Source organism: Oreochromis aureus, linkage group 14, assembly GCF_013358895.1.
Source record: "Oreochromis aureus strain Israel breed Guangdong linkage group 14, ZZ_aureus, whole genome shotgun sequence".
NCBI classification, from domain to species: domain Eukaryota; kingdom Metazoa; phylum Chordata; class Actinopteri; order Cichliformes; family Cichlidae; genus Oreochromis; species Oreochromis aureus.
Window position 1 is genome coordinate 29,890,160 of NC_052955.1, and position 22,834 is coordinate 29,912,993.

The 22,834-nt window shown below is 40.5% G+C and overlaps 1 protein-coding gene across 8 annotated transcripts; it reads left to right on the plus strand.

Annotated features, from left to right (window-relative positions):
- The first annotated feature begins 922 nt into the window (after positions 1-922).
- On the plus strand, positions 923-22,008 carry LOC120443551 (von Willebrand factor A domain-containing protein 5A-like). Of its 8 annotated transcripts, none has more exons than XR_005615479.1 (22): positions 8,368-8,481; positions 8,668-8,852; positions 8,944-9,038; positions 9,202-9,249; positions 9,413-9,615; positions 9,705-9,927; positions 10,260-10,426; positions 10,510-10,624; positions 12,514-12,662; positions 12,735-12,823; positions 13,761-13,905; positions 15,261-15,340; positions 16,929-17,043; positions 17,164-17,322; positions 17,406-17,509; positions 18,261-18,502; positions 18,683-18,712; positions 18,812-19,088; positions 20,898-21,552; positions 21,664-21,724; positions 21,826-21,899; positions 21,979-22,005. XR_005615479.1 is itself a non-coding variant. In XM_039622428.1 (18 exons), exons 3-18 carry the CDS (start codon positions 9,008-9,010, stop codon positions 18,853-18,855), a joined length of 1,944 nt encoding a protein of 647 aa, XP_039478362.1. In that variant the 5' UTR covers positions 8,368-8,481; positions 8,668-8,852; positions 8,944-9,007; the 3' UTR covers positions 18,856-19,525. The 8 variants fall into 8 exon arrangements, 1 of the variants encoding a protein (XP_039478362.1); XR_005615480.1 differs by having other exon boundaries at positions 8,948-9,038; XR_005615481.1 differs by lacking the exon at positions 8,668-8,852 and having other exon boundaries at positions 8,369-8,481.
- Positions 22,009-22,834: the final 826 nt, after the last annotated feature.

Sequence of the window (22,834 nt, forward strand, 5' to 3'; positions counted from 1 at the left end):
TGTTTCTCTGTGTTAGACTGACCTGTCCAGGTTGTACCCCCGCCTCTGGCCCCACAACATGGCTCCAACCTTGAATTGGTTAAGCAGAGGGGATGGATGGATGGATGGATGGATGATCCAAAGAGAGTCACTAAAGGCACTCTCACAAAAAAAAGATAAGAACTCATTTTACACATTGTTGAAACATCCTGAAAGTTACTTGTTCTGTTTAGAAACTTGTTGAACTGTCATTAGAGTTTGTTTCGACTTGTTTTTCATTTCTTATTTGGTTCAGCTGTGTTTCTATGTGTCCTTAGTTCCCATAATCAGCCTCCTGTGTGTAAATATTGTGTCAGTCTCCCTTTGTCCCTTGTCAGAGTGTTAGTCTCCATCCCCTCGTGTTTCCTTGCCTCAGTAGCTCTGTTTCCTATAGTTTTCCACCAGTATAGGTTTTGGTTTGACTTTTTCAGTTCCCTTTGTCAGTCTTTGTATTTGGTATTTCCTCATCAGTCTCATCACTTTCCTCTCCAGAGAGAAAACAGGAAAAAGACCTGAAGAGACGTCTATGCAAACGCTCTCATTGTGAAAGATAAGTATACATCCATCTAATCTGTGACTCTGTCACAACTCTGATCAGCAGTTCTTTCAGGTTTGTCTGTTTTGATGATGTTATTAATTGTTATTATCCTTTATCCAGTTAACTTTCAGAGAGGAGCGGAGGGAGGAGCGAAGGCAGCGTGCTCTGTAAACTCTCATTTAAAAAAAGATAAGTATACATTGATTTTCTATTATTATGACAGCTCCTCCTCAGTGAACACTTCCTCTAGTTGCTGAAATCATTTATTAATTTTTTTTCTTTTGTTTTTCAGAGAAAACAGAGAGGAGACAAGGTGACATTAAGACCTAAGACAGGACGGATTGAACCCTTTTCCGTAAAAAGATTCACTCTGTTTTTAATCATAATATTGATAAAGATCTATAATTCTGCTTACCTGGTTGATAAAGTTACTAAAATGATTCCCTCTTTACTGTCATTTGTCCTTTAGAGAGAAGATGAGAAGAGTGAACGTCAGCAAGAATGAACAAAGTGGTAAGTAGTAAATAGTGTTTAAGATTGTTTCTAAAATATCCCAAATATTTGAAACTCGTCGAGGTTTTAACTTTTATTCTTTCTTTTCTCCCTCTTGTTTCTAAAAGTCAGGAAAAAGAGCCAAGCTGAGAAGAAACACCACACAGAAGATTTTCCCTCATTAAAATGGTAAATATATTTATCTTGTTATGACGTTTGCTCACAATAACCAGGAGTGTTCCCGTTGTTCTGAAGTGATTCACTCTCATTTGGTGTTATTTGGTGTTTGTCTTTGAAAGGAGAGGAGCAGTAACGACACTGGGAGACAAACAACAGGATGATCCAAAGACAACTGAGAGTGTTCAGAGCAGCGTGAACGACAGTGACCTCAGAGCAAGACAGTCCTCGGGCCTTTGTGGTTCCCTCCAGGTACTCCAGCTTCATCCCACAGTCCAGAGAGATGCAGTTAGGTTGAATGTGAGTGTGAATGGTTGTCTGTTTCTCTGTGTTAGACTGACCTGTCCAGGTTGTACCCCCGCCTCTGGCCCCAGCTGGGATGGCTCCAATCTTGAATCGGATAAGCTGAAGAAATGGATGGAAGGATGACCCAAAGAGAAACATCAAAGGCCCTCTCACCAGCTTTCATTTATTAAATTTGTCTTTACTGAACGATTTCTGGTGTGTATTTGCATTGATACTCAGACAACAGCCCCTCTTTCTGTTTGTGCTGGAAGATTCAGGCAAACACATATTACATATATAGATTGTTATGATATGACTCAGTTTCACATTTAATGCTATATGATAATGATAAGGTCCAGTTTAATAGTATTGCTAGTGTCTAATGAAATGAACATGTGATTTTCAGATCCAGCAAAGTGAATATTTGGAAAGGTTTAATGAGTCATCAGGTATTTCACTACAAAGATGACGTGATTAAAGGTTGTCATACATGCAGGTCAGAAGTTTTGCTCCATCCTGGATGTTAAATGCTGATCAATGTTTACACATATCTGCACATTTCCAACAGCTCATTTCACAGGTCATCAGTCTCCTGACTGCATATGCAGAGTTTTATCATCACCTGTTCATGGCAGACAAACATAATTATGAATTCTTGTTTTAGTTCCATTCAGTCACTCAACATCAGGTGTCTGCCTGTCCTGAGCTGTGAGAACTACAGTGAGTTCCTTTCCTCTTTAGCTTAGTATTAATAAACCAGGTCGTAGGTGGGCACCTGCATCCCCGTCTATGGACAGATCATAACTGCCTGGTTTTACACAGAGAAATCACTTGTTGTCAGAAGTGATGAAAGGGTTGAAGCACTCTGTGTCACAGGAGAAGTCATTCATGATGAGAACTGTGGATGACAAATCACATGATTGGATCCTAGTTCAAAGTACGCTTTCTTGAGTCCTACAAGAACATAAAGTACAATTAAAATTAAAAGACTACCTGAGATGAGTTTGGAAAATAATTCAGATTTTAAGTCTGAAAATATCTTTACTTCTTTTAGCATGCAGTTAGCAAAGGTGAAACTTTTCCACATGGGGATGGAGATTTTTTACAGTTTGAAATAACTGGGATGCTGGCTGTTGTTTAATGTGTTTATTAAAAAGTCAAGAAGCATATTTTATTGTTTATTGGTGAAAATAATGGATTGTTGTTCATTTGTTTAATGGAAAGACTGAAAGTGCTGAAAGTGTGGCCTGGTGTTGACTTACACTTATCCAAAGTGATGAAGTACCAACAGATACTAAAAGTCACAGGCTGAAACACGTCAACTGCTTTATTATTTCTAGTTATAAATAAACTGTAAGAGCAATGTGCAGCAACAAAGAAAACATCCCTTAAATAAAACAGTACCTAGTTCATATGTTTTAAGTTCTAACTACTAAATAAAATACAAAAAATATCAGAGAAATGCTTCAGTATTGTATAGGTGCAATAAGGGAACATGATTTGTAAATCAGTCGAATAATTAAGTAGAATAATTTGATCTGAAAACTCTGTAAAAATGTGTAAACGCTTTGGTAAAAACAGGAAGAACTACATTTGAAAACGAATGATTGGAATCCAAAGATTTTTATTTTTCCTCAATACTCCATCCTCCTCTTAACATTTTTGTTTTCCAGCTTTTTTAGAGGGAAAATAATTTATTACATCACTACAGGAAATCTGATGGCCAACTTTGTTGTTAATACTAATTAGTGTCAGTCCACTCAGTCTTTCTTGTGCCGTGGAAGGTCTGTGGTAGTTGTTTAAGTACACAGTGAAGGGCAGATGATGCTGCCGTCTCCCTGTCAGCTGTGTCCTCTCATCTTCAGGAGTCTGGACTCGTGAGTGAACGTGTCAAATAAGAACTAGCAAGTATGCATGTACGATCTCTTTACTTGGTACTGAGAGATGCCATCTAAAGGAATCGACTCTGGACTAAAGCAGCGTTTTAACCGTTTCATTGTTAGCCCCGCCCCCTAACTCTGATGGGTGAGGTTGACAGATGAAATAAATTCATCATGCAGTGCATCACAGTAACCATGGAAAAAATAATAATTGCTTCTAAAAATAAATGAGTTGGTTTTAAATGAATTAAAATTTTAATTATATATTTAATACTTTTATTTCCAGTTTAACTCATGAAATTTAATGAATTTAACGATGCACTCATTATTCTTATTATTTAATGATTGTTTATTTATTTTAGCATTCTTGGCACTCCATAAATTACATGGTCAACTACTTGCTTGGAGGTGTGTTTTTTTTTTTTTTAACAGTTATTTGTAAAGGAGAGTGTTTAGATTTTACTCTAAACTGTGAATGACTCAAACCCAACCATTGTCTGGGTCTGTATTTTGCTCTGAACACTAATGCTTTGGTCAAATATATGCTGATGCTGGTCTCAGCTCCTGCGTCTCCCACAATAGGAGCCGCTACAAGTTCAAAGTAAAAGGCTCAGTAACCTGTTGGGCTTGGAACCTTTCTTGCTTTGCCTTTAACTCAGCTTTTTTCTGACCGACTAGTGTCTGGTTAGGTTCATTCGGACATCGAGCAGCAATAGGCTTCTTCACCACATCTAAAGGAGAATCACACTTTTGGCATACAGGGAACCTTAATAGGTCTCCTGGCACTGCTATTTCTTGCCATTAAGTAATCTTTGACATCACTGTTATTCTCTTTAGGACAATTTTCGTAGCTTAGACTACTCTCTTAGTTGAAGTTTAACAGAAATGTTTAACAAAGACAAGAAGAAATTCTTGTCTCTGTTTTAACGCTGCACTAAGCTCACTGTCAGTAGGAGGATTCTTGGACCTTTGGCTCAGTTTGTCTACTTGCTTTGCAAGCTCATCCACTCTCCTTTCAAGCTTAGATGCCTCGCTCTGTTTTGTAGTCTGTATTGGAACAGGCTCATCGTCATAGGAGGGTACATCAAAAATGGAGTGGGCATGTACAGCTGCTTTTGTAGAACCAAGATATTTTAGCCTAGCTTTGCAGATCTAGCACCTTCCTCAGTTCTTAACACGAGGAGGACTTCTGAAAATGCTGATGGACTGTTTTTTTTTGTTTGTTTTTTTTGTTCTCTAGCTGGAGAGCTATGAGGAGACTCATCCCAGCAGCCTCTATTGAACTGTCTGAGCAGGTGTTTGCTCAAGGTTTCAACAGAGACTGCCCCTCTAGAAATAGCTCGAGTGAGGAGGCTATGGAGTGTGTTCAAATATGCTGAGGACTTTTCTCCACTATTCTGATTGGAGCTGAGAAAGGCTGCAAATAACTCTTCTCCGTTCTCTACAACACTAAAATCAGAATCACGCTGCCTAAAATAAGCTCTGACAGGTGAGCTCACATCAAAACACTTAACGATATCTGCTGCTGCACTGAACAAAGTTTCAGTAATGTTCCTAACCTTTAGTGCATCATTAAAGGAGGAATCAGAGGAGAAGATCCACTTGTGTGCGCCATGTTTCATAGTCTACCTCTCTAGTGGGCCTAGGAGTGCGGCCAGAGAAGGTGCGCAGTCTGATTTGTGTAGACCACGAAGTTGTTGTCTCATTTCTGATAACATGCTCAACAACAAGCTTCTGAATCTGAGGTTGGTTAAGAAGACTGATCAATATTAACAGGGTTCACCACAGCACTAATAAACGCACTGTGGGTCTGTGTACAATCAGTAGGTTCATCATGATCACTAGCTACAGTGTCATGGAGAGATATGTCACCATCCTGGGCTGTGTGTCAGGAGTCTCAGAGTAATGTTGAGCTTCTTTGACCTCACTCTGAATAACACTCAAGAAACCTGCTTTAACACTACTTCCAACAGCCGTCAGTTCTTCTAAGTATCTGCATGCTAACTCCTTGCCTACTTCTTCCTGAGCAACATCTCAAATGGTTTTGAGATGGTCGCACAAGTTCAAGGATGCACACCGAGGCAGGTTGGCTCAAATATTAATACAATTTTATTTGTAATTATAGAAGTAAAATAAAGAATAAAGCAGTAAGAAAATTGAATGTAGCGTTGTTGTTGACAGTGTCCTAAATTACAATAAAACAATCATTGAACTAGGACTTACCAGCAGCCGTGGACCCAAAAGAAAATCACACGGAAATATCACTACAGCCTGCACCCAGTGCTGAACAAAAAGTGTGAAAACGACCCACCACCTGAAGTCCTAGGGCCACTGGCACGTCCTCTGTTCACTGAAAATAAAAGCACAAGACACAGCACGTTAAAAGAATTTAAAAAAAGGACACTGAGCCCAAGGTCGCTGCATATGGGGAGGAAAATCAAAATCAGTCTTTTCGATCTTTAATAAAACAGAAAAAACACGCGTATGCATACACAGAGCGCAGAGTTATACTCTTATAGTGACCGGTGCAATCCCTGCAATCAACGTACAGGTGGGTTCCCAGTTTATCCAGTTACGTAACGACGAAGAGGGAGGAGAGAACGAGGCGATAGAGCAAGTGAGAGAGAGAGAGAGGACATAAGGGCGAGTAGCCCATCCGGCCACACTAGGTTATACCATTGTGATAACACCCTTGGATAAGGGAAGGATGTGGGAGGCGGTTCTATCCCTTTTATTTGTTTTATCTGTCCTTTCTTCAAATATTTTTATTGTGAAGCACAAGTAAAGATTACAAGTTGCCTGACGTCGCTTCATTTTTATACGTTTATCACCAAGAAGGAAGGGGAAAAAACACAAACACACAACCAAGACAGTAAAAATACAACAGAGACAACTATTTGAAATGCAACAACAAAGTATTAAAAAACATGAACTACATTTAAAATCCTATAAATGAAACAATATCTAGTTAAAAAGTTCTCTATGTGAAAATAACTGAAAATTCCAAAAACAGAACAAATAAAATAAAGAAATGTCCAACAAATACTTCAATATTGTCAATGAACAGAGGAAAAATAAAGGAACTTAATTTAAAAATCAGATACAAAGTTGAATCATTTGTTTTAAAAACTGTGCAAAACATTAATCCCCAGTTTATAAACTTTAAGGACCGTGGAAAACTCAAAGTCTGAAAAGGTATATCACTGTCTTATTTTACATTTATATTATCACAATTGTAGAAATTTAGAAGAAGATTTTCAAGTGTTCTGTTTCATTTGATTGTCTTTGCTTTGGTGAATCAGCCCAACAGTGAAGTTTGGGCCACCACTCTGACTCTGATCTGGCTTCATGGTTTGGTTTAAGGATGGATGCAAAGAGCGAGTGGGAGCTTCTGGCTGTGAAGGCTGCCTCATGGCTCCAAGCTCAGAATGGTAGAAACTACTGTTATGATAGTAACAGATAACATGCTAAAATCAACTTTTCCCCTATATTCATTCTTATAATCATTGTGTGTTCTGTGATTTTTAGCACCGTGTGTGTCAGAGTGTGTGGAAGCTGGAAATGTCCTGTTGGGTTGCAGCGTGAAGAAAGAAGCTCTGGGACTCTGAGTGTTTTCTTAAAGTGGATTGGTGAACAGAAGCATTTCTACTTGCACCATACTGCCTTTGACTAAGTGCTGCCTTTTATAATTTTTTATAAAATCAGAATTACTTTTGGATTATAAACTGTTGTTTTAAATTTGAACCCAATTTGGCTTTAATGCTGTAAAAGTGTTTTCAGAATTATCTGAATACTCATAATACACAGTAAAGATTGGACAGCTACTGTGTGTGTGTGTGTGTGTGTGTGTGTGTGTGTGTGTGTGTGTGTGTGTGTGTGTGTGTGTGTGTGTGTGTGTGTGTGTGTGTGTGTGTGTGTGTGTGTGTGTCCATTCTTTTTCTCTGCCACTAGATGGTGATGATGTTCATACTTTGTGACTTTTGACCTGTTTCACAAACCAAAGCCAATTTCAGGAGTCATTCCACTTTCTTCAGTTCAGGATGCTCATGAGACAGTGAAAGGAACTAAACAGCTAATATAACAGGTTCATTCCAGCTTGAGGCAGTTTTGTCAATAAAATGCTTGTATTCTGCTAATGTTTGCTGATCATTCCTTAAAGGTCCCACAGCAGCACACGATCCTTCAGTTTCTAAAGAATAAGTAAGACACAATCTAAAAATGGAACTATATTTACTGTCTCAGCTGCTTTCTAACGCTTTCAAACAGCAAGACTTGGTTCACTGCATTTTTGTCTTTAAGAGGAGACATTTAGGGAATAGTGCTGTGTTGACTCGCTCTTGAACAAACAATAAACCATCCACTTTCCAAGAATAGCTCAATTTGATCATTTTTCTGCACGAGTCAATAATCTGAAGCACTCATACCTCGTATGGACAGATATTTCTGAAAAGTTAACCCACAGGAACCTATGCCATCTACAAAATTATACCATACCATAAAATAGAAAGAAAAAAAAAACCAGCCTCATATCTTGATATTGCCTGTTCTATCAGATCCAAGACGGATGCACTATGAAGGAAAAATATATTTGATGGGGATAGTTTTAGTGTCAGATGAAAGCGATACAGTCCAAAGCTTCAGCTTCAACATAATACATAATACATCTACCCAGCATAATACACTCATCACCAAAAGGAAATGACTGTGATTAGATTGGATGTGACTTGAATGAAAACTGTGCTTGTTCCATTCTGGTAGATGCAGCGTTTTTTTGAGAACAGCAAAATACAAATACAGTATAATTTTACAAGTGCGAGAGTTTCTACCGTTTCAGATATATATTTTTTTTTTAAAAAATGACATCCTAATTTGTAAAAGAAAACACAAAGTTTGGACCGATCTCAAACCGCAGCGTAAAGCTCCACCCACCCGGTGCTGTCTTACTAAAGAATCGAGCACACCCGCAAGTCATCCTGTTTCGGGAAAGTCGCTGTGTGGGCTGAAGCGCTTCGTGCTTGCAGAATATTCTCCACGTATTTACAAGACAGGACTCCAGTGAAGCGACACAGTTCTTACAGTCTGTTCTTAGAGGTAAGTTCCCAGTGTGCGTTTGTTTAAGCAGCTCAACAGCTCACTGACATGACAACTTTAACATGTATGACAACAATCTGGGTGCTGTCACAGTGAAGTTCTCTACGAGCTGTGTTTCTGTTATAAAATGAAATAGATCCATGTGGTGATGAGACATTTGTGCTGTTTTTAAACTCCGTGCCGCAGACCACAGGAAAGTGAAAGCCATGCTTGGAGGGGCGTGGCACTGGTCGCACTGTCAGCCGTATCCATAAGAATAATAGTGATCATCATCATCATCATCACCACCGTCACTATGTCCAATCTAGTACTACTAATGATACTAATCCATCGATCCGTCCATCTCTTCTCTTCCGCTTATTCAATTCCGGGTATGACACCTCGCAGGTTTGTCGCAGGGCTGCAGATAATCATTGACACTGACTAACCTAACCCCACTAACTGGTTGTCTCCTTGTGGAAGGAAGCTGTTGAGAACCCACGCAGACACGAGAGAATGCAAACTCAATCACAAGGGCCGTGGCCAGATGGTGGATTCAAACCTAGGATATTCTTCCTGTGAGGATAGTAGTAATAATAGTAATAATATTATTATATGAATAGTAAAGATAACCACATTCATTGATGTGATTACATTATCTGATGAGTTTCATGGGGAAGATTGTACAGCAGCTATAAAAGTGTCTGCATCACCATTTCCTTAAATGTTTTTGTTTCACAGGTGCGATGATGAACTGTTGTGGTCTGCTAACACTCCAGAAGGAACCAGGTACTGATAGAAAATTAAGAGACTGTATTCACTAGAGCCTCACTTCATTATTAAAATCTTCATGTATACTTATTTGTTATAACAGTTTCATGTGGCTACAATGTGAAATTTCTGACTAGAATATATGGGCTGTGTTTGTATCACAATTCTGTTTGTCTGTCAGTTCCTCTGAAGAGCATTGAGGTGGAGCTGGAGGTGAGGGACCATGCGGCTACAGTGGTCTCCACTCTGAACTACGAAAACAAGGAGGACAAACCATTAGAGGCTGTTTTTGTCTTCCCTCTGCCTGGAGATGCTGCTGTCTGTCATTTCAGTGCTCAGGTTGGACAGACACAGATTGTAGCTGAGGTGAAGGAGAAACAGAAGGTGAGCTGGACAGTAAATATAACCTGATTATAAGTGAGATTCAAAATAAACACAGTGAATGTCACTGACATGTGTCACCTGTGCTTCAGGCTCGTGAGGAGTATGATGATGCTCTGAGCTCCGGTCAGCAGGCCTTCCTATTGGAGGAGAGTGATGAGAGTCCAGATATATTCTCTCTGAGTGTGGGCAGTCTGCCTCCAGGAGAGAGCGCCTCCATCAGGTTGGAGTACGTCATTGAGCTGGCTGTGCAGGCTGATGATGGTCTGAGGTTCTGTCTGCCTGCTGTGCTCAACCCTCGATACCAACCTCAGGGTAGGACGACTTCAGAATACTTGGACCAGAAATGCTTCAATGACACTTTTGACAGCCAAACACTACAACACCAATGAGTCATGGCAGATGGCTGCCCTTCCTGAAACTGGTTCTGTTGGAGGTTTTCTGTTGAAAGTACATTTTTCATTCTCACTGTTGCCAAATTATTGCTCATATCGGGTCATGTGATTGTTGGGTTTTCTCTGTGTTATTGCAGCATTTAGAGTATAAAGCACTTTGAGGTAACTGTTTTGAGGTTCTTAGTAACGTAAAGGATTTCAGTGTAAGCAGCCTCATTAATTACAGCATATTTTACCTGATGTTGTGTACAGGTAGTGAAGGTGCAGGTGTCCAGGTGACCTCTGTTCCAGCCTCTCTGGTGCCCTACAGTCTGTCTTTTTCTGCCCGAGTCTCCTCTCCTCGTCCAATCTCTAAAGTAGAGTCCAACTGTTCCCTGGAGCCTCTGCAGTACCTCAACACTGATCAAACCCAGGCCACGGTAGGTAGAGTGCTGATGTGTCTGCTGTGTGTGGTTGTTACTTATTACTGAGGAATAAATATGAATGTGTTTGTGGTGTGCAGGTCAAGCTGGCTGCAGGACACAAGTTTGACAGAGATGTTGAACTGCTGATTTATTACAAAGACGCCCACCAGCCCACTGCTGTGGTGGAGGCAGGACAGGCCTCTGCTGAGCCGGGTGAGTAACATTAGTGTTGTTATTAGCTTTTTAGTAAAAAATATCATTATCCATATTCTTCAGCTCAAGAGTTATAGTTCTGATCAGAAACACTGGTTGTGGGCATGACTGTCATGGTAATCTTGGATTTTTAATGATCTTTGAACTGTTTTTTTTCCAGAGTGGATTTATTGTCCAGCATAGATCTTTAATGAATTTGAAAAATAAGAATTGTTAAGCTTGCATAAGTTTGAATATATTTTGGATTTTCTCTAATCCATACATGGTTCAAAGTTTACAGTGGTCTAAAAAAGTGTTTGCCCTCTTCCTGATTTCACAGTTGTTTTTAGATGTTTGTCACACTTTCAGCTCATCAAACTAATTTAAATATTAGACAAAGATAACACAAGTAAACACAAAATTCAGTTTCTAAATGAACGTGTTTTATATGAAAAAATCCAAACCTACATCATCCTGTGTGATAAAGTGATTGACTGACTTTTCAGGTCATGTCACAGCATCTCAATCAGATTTATGTCAGGACTTTGACTAGGCCACTCCAGAGTCTTCATTTTGTTTTTCTTAAGCCATTCAGAGGTGGACTTGCTGTTGTGTTTTGGATCATGAACAGATGTCCAGACGTTCTCCTTCAGGATGTTTTAGTAGAATTCATGGTTCCATTTACCACAGTGAGCCTTTGTGTTGTTTTTTGTCAGCAGTGGTTTTCTCCTTGAACTTTCCTGTGAATGCCATTTTTGACCAGTTTCTTTTTCTATTGTTGAATCTTGAACTCTGAACTTAACTGAGACATGAGACAACTATGAATTCAGGAAGGGGAAAACACTCTTTCTTACCACTGTATATACAGCTTAAGTACATACAATCACTTAAATCTTTTACTGAGTGGTGCTTAAGGTTCTGCGATGTCTTTTAACTTGACAAAGCCAAGGCCTGTTACCTTCCCATTTGTGATCATGATTGATTACAACTGGTTGTTACTCTTTGTCATCATGCAAGTTCTTTGTTGTGACAGCACTCATTGGACTGACCAATACTCATAACAATGGGAAAAATCAAAGAAAGTCAGTGAAAATCTAAGGAGGAGAATTTTAGATTTACATAAGCTAAACAGCTACAAAGATTATCAAGCTCAAACAACTGCATGTGAGCATGTATGTATGTAAACGTTTGTTTTGGGGTTTTTTGGGATGTGTCATCACTTTAATAAGTTTGTAAAGAAGACCCAAACTCTCAATTTTAAGAAATTGGTTAGGATCTTCAGGAACAACCCAAGTATCAGTAATTCTCAAACGTGACATGAACTTTAAACTGCTGGAACACCAGTGTTACTGTACTGGGCGTCAGTGTCCACACTGGGTGTCCGTGTCCACAGTGAAGCGACTTTTTCATCGCTGTGGACTGAGAGGGTGCTGACCAAAGAAGAAGCCCCTTACACTTGACCGAAATTTGCAGCTGGCCACGTGGACAAAGCAAATACCTTCCAGAGAGTTACGGTCAGATGAGAGAAGGATTGAGCTATTGGGCCATAATGATAAGAGGTATTGGAGAAGTAAAGGAGAGGCTTTCAAACTTGAGAACATTGTACCAGCTGTCAAGCATGGCGGTGGTAACATCATGCTTAAACTGGTCATATCTGAGCCTGTTTGCATCATTTTGACTCTGTGTGAATGAGAGAAAATCAAACATTAAAAAAACAGTTTTTTTAAGTCACTAAAGATGACTGTACTGTTATTTCACACTCAAAAAAAACAATTCAGAGAGTCAATAAAAGCCCAGGATTACCATGACATTTATTACCATGATAAGTGAATATAAACCACAATTATAAACATGTTGGAATATATAAAAATTTAAACTTGACATTTTTCTGTCCTTTTCGTGTGTTTCAGGCTCTCTGATGGGTGATCCAGTGGTGATGGTGAGTCTGTACCCTGAGTTCCCCCAGTCTGTGATGTCTTCAATGGCTTCAAGTGGAGAGTTTGTATTTCTATTGGATCGATCTGGAAGCATGAGTAATACTCGGATCAGCAGTGCCAAGGTATTCATAATGTGGTGTTTCATAGTGTTCCTCTCACACAGTGGCCTCATTATCTTCTCCCTCTTCCTGAAGGATACTCTGCTCCTCCTGTTGAAGAGCTTACCAATGGGCTGCTATTTCAACATTTACAGTTTTGGGTCCAGATATGAACACATTTTCTCGTGAGTGACTCAGTCCATAAAACTGTGCTTCAGTCAATGATGTCACTTGTGTGTAAGTGTGTAATAAGATATCTGCCCTAGTTACACCAGATAATGCATTTCTAGAATACTTACAGCTCATTTAGGTGAGCTGCTGTTATGTTATGGTTCTAAAAGGCAGTTTTGAAAGCGCATGAGTGAAACTCATTGAATTACAGTGTAGAATTTGGCAGTGCTAAACAGCCATCAATCACTTATTGTCAAGGCTTGCTGTGTGGCAGGTAGTGGTTGGACCCAAACACAGGACTCTAAGATGGAGTATTTAACTTACAGGCAGCAGCTTTTATTCGCTGGCAAAAGCAAACTGAGAAACACAAAACAAAAACTCAAACTAGGAAGAATGACCTAAACTGGCAGTGCATGACATAACTTAACCTGACAAAACATAACGCATGAGGAACACAGCTAATGCAGAGGACATGACAACTAACAGAGAAAACACAGGGCTTAAATACACCAGGGAGTAACGAAGGAATGGAAAACAGGAGGAAGCACAGCTGGGGCTAATCCGACATAAAGAGACACAGGAAGCAAAGCAGGATACACTGACATAGGACACAGACTATCAAAGTAAAACAGGAAACATGACACATACGCAAAGACAGACTCAGAGACACGGGCTTCACACAGAGATGACTGACTGTGTAACAGAGGGAACAAGGAGACAAGGGTGATTAGACATGTGACTGGGGACTAGGACAGGCACAGAGAAAACATGGGGCAGAGACTAAACACAGACCAAGAAACATACAAAGGGAGGAAGAACTAAGATCACTAAGCACAAACGAAAGATAACCAAAACCAGGAATAACAATCAAAGAATATTAAACCAAGAACTGAAACACAAACACTGGGTCAGAGAGCCAGTACTGTGACACTTATGTGTATCTCATGGCAGTAAGAGTGTGGAGTACAGCCAGAAGACCATGGAGGAGGCTCTGAAGAAAGTTGAGGAGATGGAGGCTGATCTTGGAGGAACAGAGATCCTGGAGCCCCTCAAACATATTTACAGCCAGCCCTGCATTCAAAATCAGCCTAGACAGGTAACACACACACACACACACACACACACACTGCATTTCGTTGCCCTGTACCTGTGACATGTGCAATGACAATAAAGTTGAATTCTATTCTATTCTATTCTATTCTACACACACACACACAGAGGTTATATAAATAAACTGACAGGTAAATTAAAGAACACTGACTATCAACATCACGGAGTGTAAGTTTGATAACATCATGGAGAAGCTCACGGCTCTCCAACGGAGATTGAGAGACCAGTGTCGGACTGTTAGAACAGCTTTGAAATTCTCATGAGTTGTTCGCACTAAAGTAAAACCACCATCACTTCATGCGGCTATCCTTCGGCGCCAGCTGCGGTCTCAAGGCTGGAGCTGAACAAAACTCCTGATAACGGACCGTTTAGACTGTTCTTCCCATTCTATGCAAGGCCACCTGGGTTGGCTGGAAGACTGTTTACTGAGGACACTGTCTCAGCTGAACTCTGGACACACACACACACACACACACACACACACACACACACACACACAGACATATATACACATGCAGATGTACACTCATCCCCCCTCCCCTTCCAAACGCCTTCGACGCTTATTCCCTTCCGATGCTGACGGTGGATCAAGGAGACCAGCGCTTATGCTGCAGGCCCGGATGCACTGTCGACATTGGCTGTCTCTCACCTTTTACCCATCCCTGTTGCTTGTCATGTGTTTCTTTGGTGTATTAAGAGTTTTTTTCATGTGCTATGTGCAGAGGTGTTTTTTCTGTTCTCAAACTGATCTCCCTGTTGGAGCTCAGTCTGGGGGGAGGTCTTTTTTCTCCTTATCTTTCCTCATGTTGTGCATTTTCCATTGTTATACCTCTCTGACCTGTCTACCCCATGTGATGTTTGTGTAATGTATGTATGGTCAGAAGGGTAAGATGGCGCTGGCGAAGGTCGGCAGCCTTAACCCAATTTCCTTCGGGGTCAACCTTCAGGATCAATAAAGTTTTATTGAATTGAACTGATCTATTCATCACGATATCTGCAGACCTTGTGGGGTGTTCTTGTTCTACCAGAAAACAAATATGATTCAAATATGGTCTCCAAATTCAACAGATGTCAATCCAGTTGAGCATCTGTGGCTTTTACCGGACAAACAAGTCAGATCCCATTCCCAACTCACAGCATTTAAAAGATCTGGTGCCAGATATCACGTCACCTTCAGGGATCTAGTGGACTCAATGCCTTGATGGGTCAGGGCTATTTTGGTAGAAAAAAGAGGGACCAGCACAATATTAGGCAGGTGGTCATAATGTCATGTCTGATTGGTGTATATGTGTTACTTTTAGCTTGTGTAATTTGACCTTGCATGTAAACTCTGCCCTCTAGCTCTTTGTCTTTACTGATGGAGAGGTGTGGAACACCAAAGAAGTGATCGATCTGGTGAAGAAGAACTCAGGCTCCCACAGGTGAAACAGCAAAATGATGATGACCAATGTTCCCTCTAAGCTGCGCACGTGCGCAATTGCGCACTGCTGGCACGGTCTCTGCGCACAGAAAATCTGTGATGCGCACAAAAAATCTGTGATGCGCACAAAAAAAATTAACCTGAATTGAAATTAAAATTAATACTTTAACAATTCTGTTTTGCAGTGTTAGTCAGTGAGTGACTGGCTGCTCCCATATTGTATTAGAACGACGCCACCTTATCCCAAAGTCCAGCCAATAATGCGATTCACATTCGTATATACGCAGCTAATCAACGTCGTTGACAGGCTATGCCAGCGTCCTTATGTGCCGACACCGGTTTTTTAGCTGGCAAAGCGGCGTGGCTGATGTGGAGTGAAGCCACGTTAATGACAACGTGTACAACCATTGGAGATGTGAGCAGGACAGACGGAACAACTGACGGAAAATGTGTGGACTTTATACCAGTTTTTAAATTGTGTTGATAGGCCACGTAAAACCAGAGTTGTGATAAAAAAATATGCAATGTTTGGTTTTCTTCCTGAATACTATCGTTGTTTATATTTACTGCGGGAAGAAACGGTAAAAACCGCGTTTTATAAGAAAAAAGGCTCGAAAGCGCTCTCCGCCTGTGAGCAAAAACAAACTCCACCCCCCTCTCCCTTTCCTATTCGTCCAAAAAAGTACCATGTCGACCAATCAAAAAATGATATGGCAACGTGGCATCTAGTTGTTAAGAAACGGGGGGAAGTTTTAGGAGTGACGGCGGTGCTTTGATATGTGAGAGATTTGCGACGTTTAGCGCAGATCTTGTGTAGTTAGTGTGTAGTGTAGTTTTGTTGTGTGTCAGAACAATGAGGCGACTGCTGAATGTTACAGGTGTTACAGCAGTGATACATCTCCTGTTGTCAGGCCTGCAGGTATCAGGCTGTTGTTCTCCTTTATCTCATAGTGGACAGAAATTATTTTTTGGAGTGGCACAAATAATTTGTGTGGCATCAGATTTGATGTAGAACAGCTGATTGTTCTGTAAATAGTTTGAAATGTTTATTTAAAAATGCCTTGGCTGCATTAAAAAAAATAGCTGCAAAAATCTTTGTTGTTTGCCAAACTGTTACTTTTTTGAAGAAGTAACTATATAATTAATTGCCCAGCATTGGTCATTATATACTCTCTCCCAGACCACAGGCTCATAATACAAGTCAGAGCTTTTTTTAAAAAGAAAAAAAGTTGTGTTTTCAAAATTGGAGTTCAAGTTATTTTTACTTCCAATAGTGTTAACATACTACACAGGTCATGAACAGGATTTTTTACATTTTCATTGTAAGTGGGCTAAAGCAGTTAATTAAAAGTAGTCTAACATAAATGTAAATGCTGTAATTTGATTATTTTAATAAACCATGTAACTTGGATGGATTAGATATCGGCGCGACCACAGTGCACACGTCTGATGTCGCTCACAGTGGTCCAAGGGATCGCTCAGGGAGTTTGTGTGTTCGCTCAGACACGTGAAAAATTAGAGGGAACATTGATGATGACATGTGCTGCATACCAAACCTGTGTGTTTTAAAAACAGCTGTTGTATTGCAGGTGTTTCTCTTTTGGGATTGGGGAAGGGGCCAGCTCTGCTCTCATCAATGGGATGGCCAAGGAAGGAGGAGGTCACGCTCAGTTCATCACAGGGACTGACAGGATGCAACCAAAAGTAAGACAATAAGTCATAACAATTATCATAAAAGGCAACATGGTGTTGATATTTGGACAGAAGACATAATTTCAAAAAAACAGAAATGTATAATTTTTTTCTAATTCTTGTTGTTGTCAGGTGATGCAGTCGCTGCGATTTGCTCTGCAGCCAGCTGTGGTCGACATCTCAGTCACATGGGATTTACCAAAGGAAGTGTCTGTCACTGTCCTCTCTCCACCAATCACAGCACTTTTCCAGGGTCAGAGGTCACTGATTTATGCCCAGCTCACTGGACAGGTAGGAGCAGCAGCCTCATGTTGTTGTTTAGGTATTTGATGACAGTAATTAACGGGACTTCTAACACTGTAATTCTGTGTCAGAGCTCAGAGGCAGCAGAGGGCTGTGTGACGCTGAAGTACAGCCTGGCAGGTCATCCCTCTGAGAACCAGCTGCACTTCAGTCTCAGACCTGCAGAGGACACTGGGTAAAACATGTTTAATGTAGAGCACAGTGCTCTGTGGGTCATGACCATGAATTGAAACTAATTGCAGCACAGTGTGTGGTTGGTAGGATGGAGAGGTGGAGCAGAATGGTTTCAGGTGCAGTGCCACCTGTGAAGAGCAGCACAGCTGTTTGTAATCTGCTGATTAACCTCTCTCCTCATGTAGTCGATGTGCGGCTGGAGGCGAGAGATCAGTGTGTCACAAGCTATTGAAGTACCGGTTTTCTGATTTTCAAGAGCTAAAATCAACAAAGCTAAATCAAAAAGGGCTTGAAATATTTACTCTGAACTTTTTCATGATGTCTCTATGGTTATAGATGTTTTAGCATATGCTCCAATGGAACCAGTATTATTTTGGGAGATTTTAGTAAACGCCCTTTGACTGAGTGAATAACTTCCAGTATCCGACAAGATGAGAAGAAATGTAAACATACGGCACTATCAGAGGAGCTAATCGGTTCTTTTGTCAGATCACTGTACGATTCACTTGGTCCCCACTTGTCCATACAGAAAGATAAACTGAGTTGTTCCAGTCTGGACTCTAAACTGCAACTGAGGGACTGCTTTGACTGCATCAGATGCTGCCTTTTTACATGTTCATCACTGTGTGACCCTCAAGAGGACACAGTGGTGTTAAAAACAGTAAAATGACTGGTAGACTAATATACTATAATAACACAGTATTAACAATGACAAGCATTAGAATTCTGTGTGTTTTCCTTCTCATTTGCAGACTAACAGTCCACAGGTTGGGTGCTCGGACTCTGATTCGTTCTCTGGAGATGGAGGAGAGAGAAAACAGAGGACAGCAAGATGGAGGAGTGAAGGAGAAGGTGGTGCAGCTCAGTGTCCAATCAGGAGTGAGCAGTTCTTTCACTGCCTTCATTGCTGTCAACAAAGACAACGGAGAGGCGATCCAAGCACCTCTTGTCCAGAGAAATATTCCAATGTTCCAACATATGGTTCCATACCTAGGTGAGTTTTTTTCCAAGTGTAAAATAACAATGAGGAACCCCGTCCAGTTTATTTTTATGAGGAAGTAGATGCCTACGTGCTACTGTGTTCTCCACAGAGCATTAGAAAGTAAAAAGCTGAATGGAAGTATAACTAACACACATCTGTGCCTGTCTATGATATCTGCTCTTTTTCATTCAGTAATGGACAGGGATTTCTCTTTACAAGAAGGTGAGTGTGAGAGACACAAGAGGGTCTTTTTAATTAGTGTTTTTTATTATTATTTTGAATTTTATTAAAAAACATCTTGATGCATGCTTTATCATCCAGATAAAGAAATCCCAGAAAGCTCATCAACCTCAGACCACAGGTGATACCCAGCAGAAGCTACGCAAAGTCTGTAGGGTTCAAAGAAGATACATAAACAGGTGTACCTTTAAGACCCACTATCTGTATGATCAACTCAGCCACCTATAACATCTCATAGTTTCTGGCTTTGGTCTTCAACCCGTTGGTAGACAGCTCTAAACACCACAGCCACACCGCATCCAGAACTCCTTGGATTTTGTTTAAGGTGAAAGCTGTCAATATGGAGGCACATACAAGGGTCAGTACTACAGAGGTTATAGATAAAATAAAAGTATCACGCGTTTTCTAGGTGTGTTTATAACTCTGTGTTATTGTACATATTCTGTGTTATACATCATAATCAATCCAGTCTTTTTTAACTTTTTTAATCTTTATAAAACTTTTTTTTTTTGGCAATTTCTGCTGCCCTATTGGTCTGGTCTCTCTTGAAAATCTATGAGAATGTGATATTCATAATTAAAGGATATTTAAAAGTTTACTGCCAAAAATTCTTGCACTTCATAACAGAAATGTACTAACTGGCTTGAAATAGATTGAAACTGTTATGAGATTGCTTCAGGGAGCAGACATGACACCGTCTTTTAGGTTTCGCCATCACTTTGTATTATGCACAACACCACCCTCCTCTGGCTTCCACATGAACTGCACCTTAAACAGCAATTGTTCACACCAGTGACGGTTTTCTACAGTCATTGGTTCACACATATGACAGAAACAATCGTTTCAATACCGTAAATCACTTTTTGGACGGCGATCACTTTTTGGCACAACATCGGCTCTGATAACATTTAAAGCCCATTGAAAAACTATTCTTTGATGCAAAAAGTCCATTATCAATTGTAATTATTAATTTATTATTTTAAATTTCAGATATCGATCTTCATTTTTGTAAACTGGTGAATTAATGATTTTTTTAAAGAATTAAAACGACAAAGTTTGGCAATATATTTTTAAAACGGATGAATAAAACAGTAAAATAAAATGAGAAATATTTTATAAAAAAAAATATAATAATTAGACGAAATTTCTTTTAAATAAATAAAATTGATTTTCGGTGACACTGGGAGTCATGGTGATGATGACGTGTTTGAGTGCAGGTATAAAAGCAGGAGGCCAAATTGGAATTCGGGTTTCACATTTGAGCGCAAACAGGAGCTTTTTCCCACTAGTGCTGTGAAAACTCGGATTTTTCAAACTACAGCTAACGTTTGAAAATCTTCAAGAAGGATTTGCAAAATGACTTCTACCAACTTCAATCGCGAGATGCACCTGCTCTCCTTTTCATTGAGGAGGTGATAGATCAACGCTATGGTGAGTACAGCAGGCTAATATGTCAGAGTGCTAGCAAACAAATACAACTTAGATTTTTGTCTTTTGTTTGAAGTAGGACTTCATGAGTGTTAACATTTAGGATGAGATGTTTCACACTTGAGTAACATCAATTTTAACACGTGCCAGTACACTATAAAGATGGCACCATGTTTTTTTTTAATTGCTGAAAAAAAAACAGTTGAATGCACGCGCCATGGAAATGACGTAAGGCATTGGAGGACGCTGACGTCAGTGCGCGGTCCCATTTTTGCATGTAGCGGGTTTGAGTTGACATGTTTGGGCTGCTGGCGCTGACTTATACATGAAAGTTTCATAGATTGTGAATGTGTAAAGCTGGAGAATGGAGTTTTAAAAGTTCACAGAGTCGCTGGCTGAGTTTGAGATTAAAACAGTGTGTGCCTGCAATAAGGAGGTGTGAGGTTTCTCACCTAAATGTAGCTGCTTTATTCTCAAGAAATTGATGCTCAACTAATATGAAAATATTACACCTTAAAAAACCTCAGTGAAAGTCCATGCAGCCTTACACCACATGAAAACTTTTACCACGTGAAAAAAATGAAGGCTTTCATAAACAATGAGTTCTGCTGGGAGCTTCTTACTGTTTGTGTGTGGAATAGCTTATGATGATGTAAAGCCATGTCTCGACAATTTAAATTCAGGCTTTAATTTGTGCGATCACATGATTAACGTAGACGCACGCTTTGCTTTCTCGTAGCTGAGCTGGTGAGTCCAATCACTGCACCTCAGATGGTCGTCATTAACTTGAGGAACCGTCAACTGAGCAGCAGCCATCTGGACTCCATGTCCCCCCTGGTCCTCACTCTTTACCATAACCTGGTGACGGGGTCCAAGGACTTTCCTCACATATTGTTTAAAGGATTGTTCCACCGGGACCAGGTGACGACACCATTTGTCCATGTGAGGCAGAGCCAGAGAGAGAACACCACTCCTTCTCCTCCTACGGACTCCCCAGCTGGCATGATGCTGCCGCCTGCGGGCTCCAGCTCTCATCCACGCTTCCTGACTCCAGTTCTTCCAGAGAAAGCGGATCTTGCTGTGCTGAAGGCAGATCGGAGGAACTGCGTCCGCACCCTGACTGTCGACGGCCTCCCCGTCACCAGAGTCATCTCCACTGTTTACCGAACAGAGGACACTGAGATGACGAACCGCTGGAGAATAACAGACTACAGCGCAGACGGCAGAGTTCTCACATCGGTGCTCTGCCGTTTTCTAAATACGTCGGCAAAGCGTGCTAAGAGGAAGGCTCCGGAGGAAGAGAGCAGCATCCGGAGCCCGACTCCAGCAAGGAAGCGCTTGAGAATATAATATACAGTGAAGCATGTCGAACGTCAGCAAGCCTGAACAAAGTGGTAAGTAGTAAATAGTGCTTAAGGTTGTTTCTAAAATAATGTCCTAAAATATTTGAAAATCGTCGAGGTTTTAACTTTTATTCTTTCTTTTCTGCCTCTTGTTTCTAAAAGTCAGGAAAAAGAGTCACGCTGCGAAGAAACACCACACAGAAGCTTTTCCCTCAGTACAATGGTAAATATATTCATCTTGTTATGACTTTTGCTCACAATAACCAGGAGTGTTCCTGTGTTTCTGAAGTGATTCACTCTCATTTGGTGTTATTTGATCCAAAGACAACTGAGGGTCTTCAGAGCAGCGTGAACGGCCGTCACCTGAGAGCAAGACAGTCCTCGGGCCTTCCCTCCAGGTACTCCAGCTTCATCCCACAGTCCAGAGAGATGCAGTTAGGTTGAATGTGAGTGTGAATGTCTGTTTCTCTGTGTTAGACTGGCCACCTGTCCAGGTTGTACCCCGCCTCTGGCCCCATAACATGGCTCCAACCTTGAATTGGTTAAGCAGAAGGGATGGATGGATGGATGGATGATCCAAAGAGAAACATTGAAGGCACTCTCACAAAAAAAAGATAAGAACTCATTTTACACATTGTTGAAACATCCTGAAAGTTACTTGTTCTGTTTAGAAACTTGTTGAACTGTCATTAGAGTTTGTTTCGACTTGTTTTTCATTTCTTATTCGGTTCAGCTGTGTTTCTATGTGTCCTTAGTTCCCATAATCAGCCTCCTGTGTGTAAATATTGTGTCAGTCTCCCTTTGTCCCTTGTCAGAGTGTTAGTCTCCATCCCCTCGTGTTTCCTTGCCTCAGTAGCTCTGTTTCCTATAGTTTTCCACCAGTATAGGTTTTGGTTTGACTTTTTCAGTTCCCTCTGTCAGTCTTTGTATTTGGTATTTCCTCATCAGTCTCATCACTTTCCTCTGCAGAGAGAAAACAGGAAAAGGACCTGAAGAGACGTCTATGCAAACGCTCTCATTGTGAAAGATAAGTATACATCCATCTAATCTGTGACTCGGTCACAACTCTGATCAGCAGTTCTTTCAGGTTTGTCTGTTTTGATGATGTTATTAATTGTTATTATCCTTTATCCAGTTAACTTTCAGAGAGGAGCGGAGGGAGGAGCGAAGCCAGTGTGCTCTGTAAACTCTCATTAAAAAAAAGATAAGTATATTTGATTTTCTATAATTATGACAGCTCCTCCTCAGTGAACACTTCCTCTAGTTGCTGAAATCATTTATTAATTTTTTCTTCCCATTTGTCTTTTGTTTTCAGGGAAAACAGAGAGGAGAC

Excerpts from the sequence above, each read along its gene's own strand:
- LOC120443551 (XM_039622428.1), top strand. The coding sequence starts at position 9,008 with ATGGTGGATTCAAACCTAGGATATTCTTCCT. Across the intron at positions 12,824-13,760 it reads AGATATGAACACATTTTCTC|TAAGAGTGTGGAGTACAGCC; the intron begins GTGAGTGACTCA and ends ATCTCATGGCAG. Across the intron at positions 13,906-15,260 it reads TTCAAAATCAGCCTAGACAG|CTCTTTGTCTTTACTGATGG; the intron begins GTAACACACACA and ends TCTGCCCTCTAG.